General features: G+C 35.3%; 1 protein-coding gene across 1 annotated transcript; it reads left to right on the forward strand.

The window, feature by feature from the left end:
• On the forward strand, positions 566 to 4,533 carry LOC109728833 (BAG family molecular chaperone regulator 7). Its single transcript, XM_020259369.1, has 3 exons — positions 566 to 1,440; positions 2,568 to 2,843; positions 4,105 to 4,533. The coding sequence occupies exons 1-3, from the start codon at positions 682 to 684 to the stop codon at positions 4,306 to 4,308; spliced, it is 1,239 nt and encodes a 412-aa protein (XP_020114958.1). The 5' UTR covers positions 566 to 681; the 3' UTR covers positions 4,309 to 4,533.

The following is an 8,954-nucleotide window of genomic DNA, read 5'->3' on the forward strand; positions in this document are numbered from 1 at the left end:
TAAAAAAACAAAAACCCATCACCTTTTCCGCAAACCCTTTCCCCACTACTACCACCTTGCCCTTTGGTTAAAATGCTTGGAGACCCCTAAACTATGCCCCATTTTAGAATGATCTCTTGTCTTTTATTTTTGTGTTATGGATATTTTCTAGCCTTTGATTTTTATTTTAAATTTAAATCATTCTATCATCTTAGTTAAAAACTTTATCAAATTTAATAGTTAATAATTATTTTATTTTTATTTATTAAAATAATTACATAACTAAAATTATTTAATTTTAAAAATGTGAAAATTAAAATCTAAGCAATGGATAATAATTTTTTAAAATATTCTTGAAAAAAATTTGTTTTCAATTTATATATTTTTTTTGCTGTAAGGACCCTCATCTATGTCGAAAATTCTATTTAAAGAATAGAAGAATTGTTACTAAAGTAACTAAACTGAGGCATTTTAAAAAAATTTTAAAAAATGAGGTATGAATTTAAGAAATGCCTATACTCGAGGGGGCTCTATGCAATTTGACCTTCCCTTCCGTAGCTCCCTCTACTCCACCACCCTCTTCTTCTTCTTCTTCTTCCTCTTCGTCCTCAAACACACTCCATATAAAGCCCCTCCCCTCACTTCCAAAACCCTAACCCTAACCCTAGCCCTAACCCTAACCCTTTCTCTCTGACCTTCACCATGAGCCTCTTCCCCAGCTTCGACCTCTTCGACCCCTCTCTCCTCCCCCTCTCCCTCTCCGCTCACCACCCCGACTCCCTCTTCATCGCCCACGACCTCCACTACTGCTCCTACTCCGATCCCCTCCTCGCCCTCGACCTCCTGAACCCTAACCCTAGCCCCTTCGACCTCTGCCCCTTCTTCGCCTTCGACCTCGACCTCGACCTCGCCGCCGCCGATCTCGCCTCGTTCCGGCGCTTCCGCGAGCGCGCCGAGGCCGAGGCCTCGCTCCGCAGCCTCGGCGACCGCGTCGCCGCTCTCGAGCTAGGGTTCGACCGCGCCGTCGCCGGCGATCGGAGGTACAAGTGGACGGCGGAGATCGGGGGGGAGAGGAAGTACAAATGGTCGGCGGTGGCGAAGGGGTCGGGGGAGCGGAGCTTGAAGTGGACGAAGGAGATCAAGGGGGAAGGGCACGACGGGTTCGATCGCAAGTACAAGTGGGCGGCGGAGAGGAAGCTCGGCGGGGAAGGGGGAGTGAAGTGGACGGCCGAGATCAAGGGGAAGGGGAAGCGCGAGCCCCTGTCGCACACGTACTCGTTCCACATGTCCACGCCCAAGCTTGGGAAGGAGGAGGAAGAAGAAGAAGAGGAGGAGGAGGAGGAGGAGGAGAAGAAGAAGAAGGGGAAGGAGAAGAAGAAGGAGAAGAAGAAGGAGAAGGCGTGCGCCGCACGTGCGGTGGAGATCGAGGAGAAGAATCCCGGCGCCATTGTTGTGAGAAGGGTCGGTAATACATGTTTTCTTCTTCTCTTTCTCCTTAAAAAATAGATTTGTAAGATTTATTATGCTTTATAGGTCTAATTTGTTGTGAATGTTTGTTTATATAATGCTTTGTTCAAAAATGTATCTCTGATTTAGTTAGGGAATGAGGAGAAGTGTGAATTTTTTTTGGTAATTGGTAGCTAGTGGTGGAGTGTATGCTGATCTAAACCTGCAATGTAGGTGTAGAGCGCGAAGGTTCGATTTTTCGTTTATTTTGTAAATTTTAAGGGGATTATGTTTGGTAAAAATCTATTGAGATTAGGACACCCTTTCAACTTCTGATTTTCTTTCCCTCTCCCCTCCCCCCCGTAATTTGTGTTTTTGTAGATAGATAAATTAAGGATTTTGTTGAATTCGCTTAGTTGTTGCAGTTCTATTTGCCAAAAAAGTAATTTGGATCTTGCCGTTGGATTTAGTAAAATTCGCATTTTTTTTACTAAAAATTACTCAAATCAAAAAACCAATCAAAATAAAAGTGTTAACGGAGCCATTTTCAATGCCTGCTAGTTGATGAGGCATTGCTTATCTGTTGATTAGTCAATAGTTTTCCGCCTCCATCAGTGTTTGAAGTACGCTAGAAAAGTGGATGGATTGAACTCCTATGTTAAAATTTCAAGCATTCATTATAGTTTGCTTTGGGAATAAATGATGCTCTTGTTGTGGGGCTTATCATCATTATGTCGAAGTTTTTCTATGAACAATTTGGATGTTGCTTTCTTATGTATGATTGAAAAGTGAGGAAGGTAAGTTAGCAGTTTAGTGAATTGGATGATATAAGCGGATTAGGTTTTGTGTGTTATATTAATAAAAAGAACAGGATCTTGCGACCATGAATTTTGCTACCAGAAAGTCCTGAGCTTTTGTTATTGCGAATGCTAAAATGAGCTTCTAGTTCCCATAAGTAGAAGCACTCGAAGCTTCTGCATCTGCTGCGTCAAGAAGCTTTTTAGGGAATTCAATAAGGAAGTTGTTACTTCTTAATGCTTAACTGTCCCACTTAACTAGTGCAGAAGATCCAGCTTGGCTGTAGGCCCATAAGTGTCATTACTGGTTACCAGCACTAATTTTGGTACTTATATTTGTGATAGGCTTTTGCTAGGAGCTATAACAAGGGCAAGAGGAAGGAGCTGTCGCCACAAGATGCTGCATTGCTGATCCAGATGTCGTTCAGAGCTCATCTGGCCCGGCGTTCTCAGGTGCTCCGCTGCCTTCGGGATCTGGCAATAGCCAAAGCAAAACTGAAGGAGATCAGGGCCTTGTTCACCAACTTCCCTTATCGCCGCCGGATTGCCCACGATGCGGAAGAGCGCCAGAGGTTCTCTGAGAAAATTATCGTCCTCCTGCTGACTGTTGATGCCCTTGAGGTAATTTCACTCTGCAGAACTTCGGCCAGTATCTTAATTTATTTAATTTTTCTGATTATTTGGCATCATGTTCGTACATCTATTATGTGTTATAACCCTTGTAATGCTTCTGGCTACTAGCTAAGTCAACTAAACATTACTATCTGGCTAGATATAGCAACTTTTTTTTGCTTTAAGTATGATGCAGCCAAGTGTTAGTAGGTTGGTATAAAATTTTGCTAGTTTGAGTCGAACTGAGTTCAAAGCTAACTGTCGGTTGATTTGAAATTTTTTTTTTTTTTTTTCAAGCCTACTTTGGTTTTCGATGTTTCTCTTTTCTTTCTTTTTCTTTTTCTTTTTCATTTTTTTTTCTTCTAAGATCTTTAGATGATTTTTGTCCATTGTTGGGTAATATGCAGATCGGCCTAGTTGGGCTCTATTTCTTTGTAGGATTTCTAATAAGGCTTATTTGGTGCTAAAAGAGCTGTAGTATGGTACTAAACAGGCCTGGAAAAGTTATTTAAATTTGTATTACTTCCTTTTGAGGCCCAATTTGATGGTTTTATTTACGTGTGATGAGGGATCAAGACGTGAGTCACTGTCGGATAATATTAAGATTGTTTTTTCCCCCTCCTGGGTTTAGAACTTCTATCTCTTCTGCCGTATTCTTCTTCTACTTCTCCCTTTCTTCTTCTTCCTAGTTTCTTCTATTCTGTTTTGCATTTCTCTAACTTATAGCATGTGGTTCATCTTGGGTTTCCGTCATCTACTCTGGAGTCTACTAGTGGAGTTATAGCCAAATTTATATCGAGCCAAAAGCAAGCTAACCAATTCTCATTTTCTTTTCCTTCCCTCCCTCTGTCTATTTCCCCAACTTAAAAAGGCATGTCCAAGGTGAGGCTCTTTTTGGTTGAATCACTAGGAAATTTTGGCATGAGAAGCACCTTATTCTCGTTCTTCGCATTTTCTTTTTATGTTCTGCTCTTTTTCCTTTTTTGATGAAATTCTGGTATTGAATGGAAATAGAGTGGTGCTTTTCATGCTCCCAAGTACTTTCTGCTTCTCCAGTTGTGCGAAGCTAGTGAGCAGATTTTAATCTAGTAAGGCTAATAAGGCTAATAGTGCTTTTGTCAACTGCTCTACTCAACCAGCACTTCTGCAGAATCTCCAACTAAACCAGTAGGCCCTAGAGTCTAATCACTTAGTATTAGTTTCCCTGCTCAAAAAAGACCAGGTTACGTGTGTGATCCAACTCTTGTTTTCCGATTCGCTGTTCTATTAGGGACCCGACTATATGGTGCGGGCCGCGAAGAAGTCCATGGTGGACGAACTCGAGGCAATGCTGGACATGGTGGACCCGCAGCCGCCCGGGAAGCTGAGTTCGCTGAGGCGAAGAACATTCGACCTTCCTGACGGCGCACAACTCTCCAAGGATATGACGTCCAGCGTGGAAGAGGTCATCCAGCTGATCGAACGGGAGGCGTAGCGGTCCGCAGTAGCTTTCTAGAGAGAGAAAAGCAGGTAACTTAGTCGCTGAACCTTCTTTCTCGCGTACTTATGATGTTTCAATGTCTTTGTAGCCTCTATGTTTAATATGTTTGCACCATTTCCCGGTCGTTTCCTCGGACTTCTCCGGAAGATCCAATGAACTGCTCTTTGTGTGTTATTAACTATCTATTCTACTTTGCACTGTTTGTTTTGCTTTTGCCTAGTACCTGCAGTAACTCAACTTGCTTTATTGCTGCGACTTCGGAAGGGTGTAGGATAAAATTAGGATAACAAAGTGTTATATTTTACAAATCTCGAGGTAGCAATGCAACTTCGGTGAGAACGTGCGATTGAAAAATAATCTGTTTGTTTCCGTTATCTGTTCAAATGCCCTATAACTTAGGTAACACAATCATTAGATGTTTTTATGTGAACCGACAACTATGTTTTTGAATTTTGTAGTAGTTACCTTAGCCATGGTTTTTTTTTTATTTATTAAAAAAAGGGATAAATTATACTTTTGGTCCTCAAACCACGAGATGGGTGATACTTTAGTCCTCAAATTTGGCTCAAATTAATATGGTGCATGATATTTTAGTATACGAATTTTAATTAGGTGCACTTTTTGGCTTGAATTATGAGGTATGTGATACTTCTGTCTTCGAACTTTCTAGAACTTTCTAGATTGTTGTAATTAAGTCCTTCACTCTATTTTTTTTTTTGAATAAAGTGTGGATAAATTATTAATATTGAAGTAATATAGTATTTTAATTACCGTTGTATCATCAAATAGGATATTGCTATAACTCAGAAAATCCAAGGACTAAAATGTCACACACCTTATAATTCTACTCAGAAATTACAGTTAATTAAAGTTTGAGGACTAAAGTGTAATGCTCCTCATAGTTCTAGCCAGAAATTGCAACGATTAATGTTTGAGAACTAAAGTATTATTTGCCTTATAATTTGAGGATCAAAAGTGTAATTTATCCAAAAAAAAATTTATTTTCTAAAGTTGCTTATAGACCTCTCACTCCTAGGGACCAGGACCCCCTTCCTCTGCAAACCTATATACAGGGGTCATTTGGTTGCATGCAGTTGCAATTGCATTGCATCCGCATGCGAATACAAATTCAGTGTTTGGTTTGATGTATTTAACTCTAAGTGCTGTAGTAGAAACTACAGGAGGAGGCAAAATTACAGCAGTTGTAATTACGCTCAAATTGATTGCAGTTTCAGCTGCAGCAATTTAAAAGAGTAACTTTGAACAAAAGATAAGCTTACATCTCTCACCATTATATATATAAAATAATAAAAATTTTAAAATTATTTTTCAACTACATGCAGCCAAACAAATTATTTGTAATTGCAACGTTTTTAACTATATTCAACCAAACAGGATGCATATAGTTGCAATTGCTGTATTTTTAACTGCATATATCTTCAAGTGCACTGTATTTGTAATTACATCTAATCAAATAGCCTTTTAAGATGTGAGCTGCTACTTGTACACTCAAAAATTGGATATATATTTTAGGCCCAAAGCATCCGTAGTTCAGACAAATATTTTAGATTTTTAGTATTCAAAATATAAGAGTGTGACAAGGAGTTGAGCCACAATATTATCTATTGTAGTAAGTTGCTTTATCAACATTTTGATCTTTGGATCTATGCATAAACACCCCATTGATCTCAAAAAGTTGATAGCATAAGAAAAGGAAATTGCTTTTCTTATAAATAAATTTTGCAATAATTTACAAATTATTATATAATTTAATGGTTAGATTTTTAACATCGGAATTATAAGTCATATTTATCTCCTTGTAACTGACACTTTTCTATCAATTTAATATTGGCGCATATGCTAATCTATAAAATATTGTAAAATTTACTTATAAGCATATCGTTTTACTCGAGAGAAAACTATTTATCTACACCTTTTGGTGTACAAATAATATTGCTTTATTATTTAAGTTGTTGGAACATTTTTTTCATTTTAGGGAAAACTTCAAAAACCCCCCTGTGGTTTCGTGCTTTCTCACTTTAGTACCCTGTGGTTTAAAACGTATCAATTTGTCCCCCTGTGGTTTCGTTTTTCTCTTTTTGTTATCAATTTTATTATTATTTTTTTCTTAAATCAGTGACAAAGTTAAAATTAAAGGATACTAAAGTAAATATTCGATAAATATAGATGGTTATCTGAAGTTTTTTGTATATAATTTAACGAAATGTTAACGAAAAAGCTTTCGAAAAGATAAAAATAAAACCATAGGGGGACAAATTGATACGTTTTAAACCACATGGTAGTAAAGTGAGAATGCATGAAACCACAGGGGGGGTTTTTGAAGTTTTTCTTTCATTTTATAATGTAAATATATGGTGGTTTGAATCTTCTGACCTTCGAAAATGATGTTTAAATATTTTTATTTTATCACGAATTTTAGTTAATAAATCGAACTAGATAACAAAATTTGTCACTAGATAGTAATGTCAAAATTTGAAAAACCTCCATTACCATGATAATAAATATATTTTGTTCGGGTAAAATGTATGAAGAGCTCCTAAATTTTAGCTCAGTTGCAAATAGTTGTTTGAATTTTTAATTTTGATAAAAAAAATTCTTTTAAATTTTATTAAATAATTTAATAAATTTCTCTCTTCATTTGAAATGATTAGTTGGACGCTCGTTTTGACCTTATATAGATAGATTCTAAATATAAAACAAAATATTTTTTATATTTAAACATATAAGAAAAGCATAAAAATTGAAATTCAGTTCAATCTATTTTTCGATCCTGATGCTTAATTATCAAAATTAACTTTTTTTATATTATAAGTCTTATAAAATTAATTGTACGATATTTGATTAAAATAACTATGTAATTAGTAAGTTTACTTAAAATATGGGGATGCGAACAAATTTTAATTTATCGATAAATTAAATAACAGAAGTAAAAGATTTAATGTAAAAAATAATTTTATTTCTCTTCACTTCTAATCAAACAAATATGCGTTTAAATATTTGTTGACGTTCAAATTACTGATCTTAACCTGATTTGTAATCACAGAAACAGCAAATTAAGCTTTATATGGGCCCCACATAATGGTCACCACTCTTTTATTCGAAAAAGTCTATTTTGTAACACTTAGGGTGCGTTTGGTTCGCGCTATCTTTTAAAAATTCCTAATAATCTAATGGGAATAAAAAAATATGACGGTGTTTGGCTAAACGCACTAAGTAATCTAGTTGGTAATATTAGATTCATTTGGGAATAAGATTCACCCCAAAGTACTAATCTCATTCGCTTGAGGGAGGGTGGGTATCCTCATATTAATGGATTGGGGTAATCATAATATGTCNTAACAGAACCCCTAACGGAACCCTAACGGAAGGGGTGAAGTGCACATTTTTCATTTTACAAGGGGGCAAAGTGTAGGTTTTTAAATGTCAGGGGGAGAAAGTGAAAAAGCGGGTTATTACAGGGGGGTTTTCTGTAATTTAGCCTTTTTTAAATAAAATATATATGTACTTTTTACATTTGAAGTAATTTCACTATCATATATATAAAATAATAAAAATTTAAAAATTAATTTTCAACTATATGCAACCAAACAAATTATTTGTAATCGCAACGTTTTCAACTATATTCAACCAAACAGGATGCATATAGTTGCAATTGCTGTATTTTTAATTGCATATATCTTCAAGTATACTGTATTTGTAATTATATCTAATCAAATAGCCTTTTAAGATGTGAGCTGCTACTTGTACACTCAAAAATTGGATATATATTTTAGGCCCAAAGCATCCGTAGTTCAGACAAATATTTTAGATTTTTAGTATTCAAAATATAAGAGTGTGACAAGGAGTTGAGCCACAATATTATCGATTGTAGTAAGTTGCTTTATCAACATTTTGATCTTTGGATCTATGCATAAACACCCTATTGATCTCAAAAAGTTGATAGATTGCTTTTCTTATAAATAAATTTTGCAATAATTTACAAATTATTATATAATTTAATGGTTAGATTTTTAACATCAGAATTATAATTCATATTTATCTCCTTGTAATTTACACTTTTCTATCAATTTAATATTGGCGCATATGCTAATCTATAAAATATTGTAAAATTTACTTATAAGCATACCGTTACTCCAGAGAAAATAATGCCTTTAAATGGAGAAGATGAAGATTTATAAAAAGTTTACAAATAAGAATTAGGCCACTATACTATCTATAATACTGGAGCTCTGCTATTATAGTCTTATTTTCGATCTTAGGATATTCAAATTAATGATCCACACCGTTAAATATGATCTAGGGTATATGAAGTTTTTAGAAATAAAATTTTAGTTTTTTTCGACATCGTTTACTTAGTAAATAAATTATATCAAAATGGACTGTGAAAATTGAATAATCTTTAAAATTTGAGTATAAGACTTTTAAATCCAAGATCAAAAATGTTAACCTTAATCTAGATAGTTTAAAGTATTTTCTATCAAAATTTGAAAAAATTTAGATTTTTTTACACCGTTAAACTCCAAACTCGTCGTAATAGTCATTGAAAATTGACAATTTTGAAATGATTTGATTATAAAGTAAACTACGTTGAAAAAATATAAAATTTTATTTGTAAAAAC

Source organism: Ananas comosus, linkage group 24 (assembly GCF_001540865.1).
Source record: "Ananas comosus cultivar F153 linkage group 24, ASM154086v1, whole genome shotgun sequence".
Classification (NCBI taxonomy): domain Eukaryota; kingdom Viridiplantae; phylum Streptophyta; class Magnoliopsida; order Poales; family Bromeliaceae; genus Ananas; species Ananas comosus.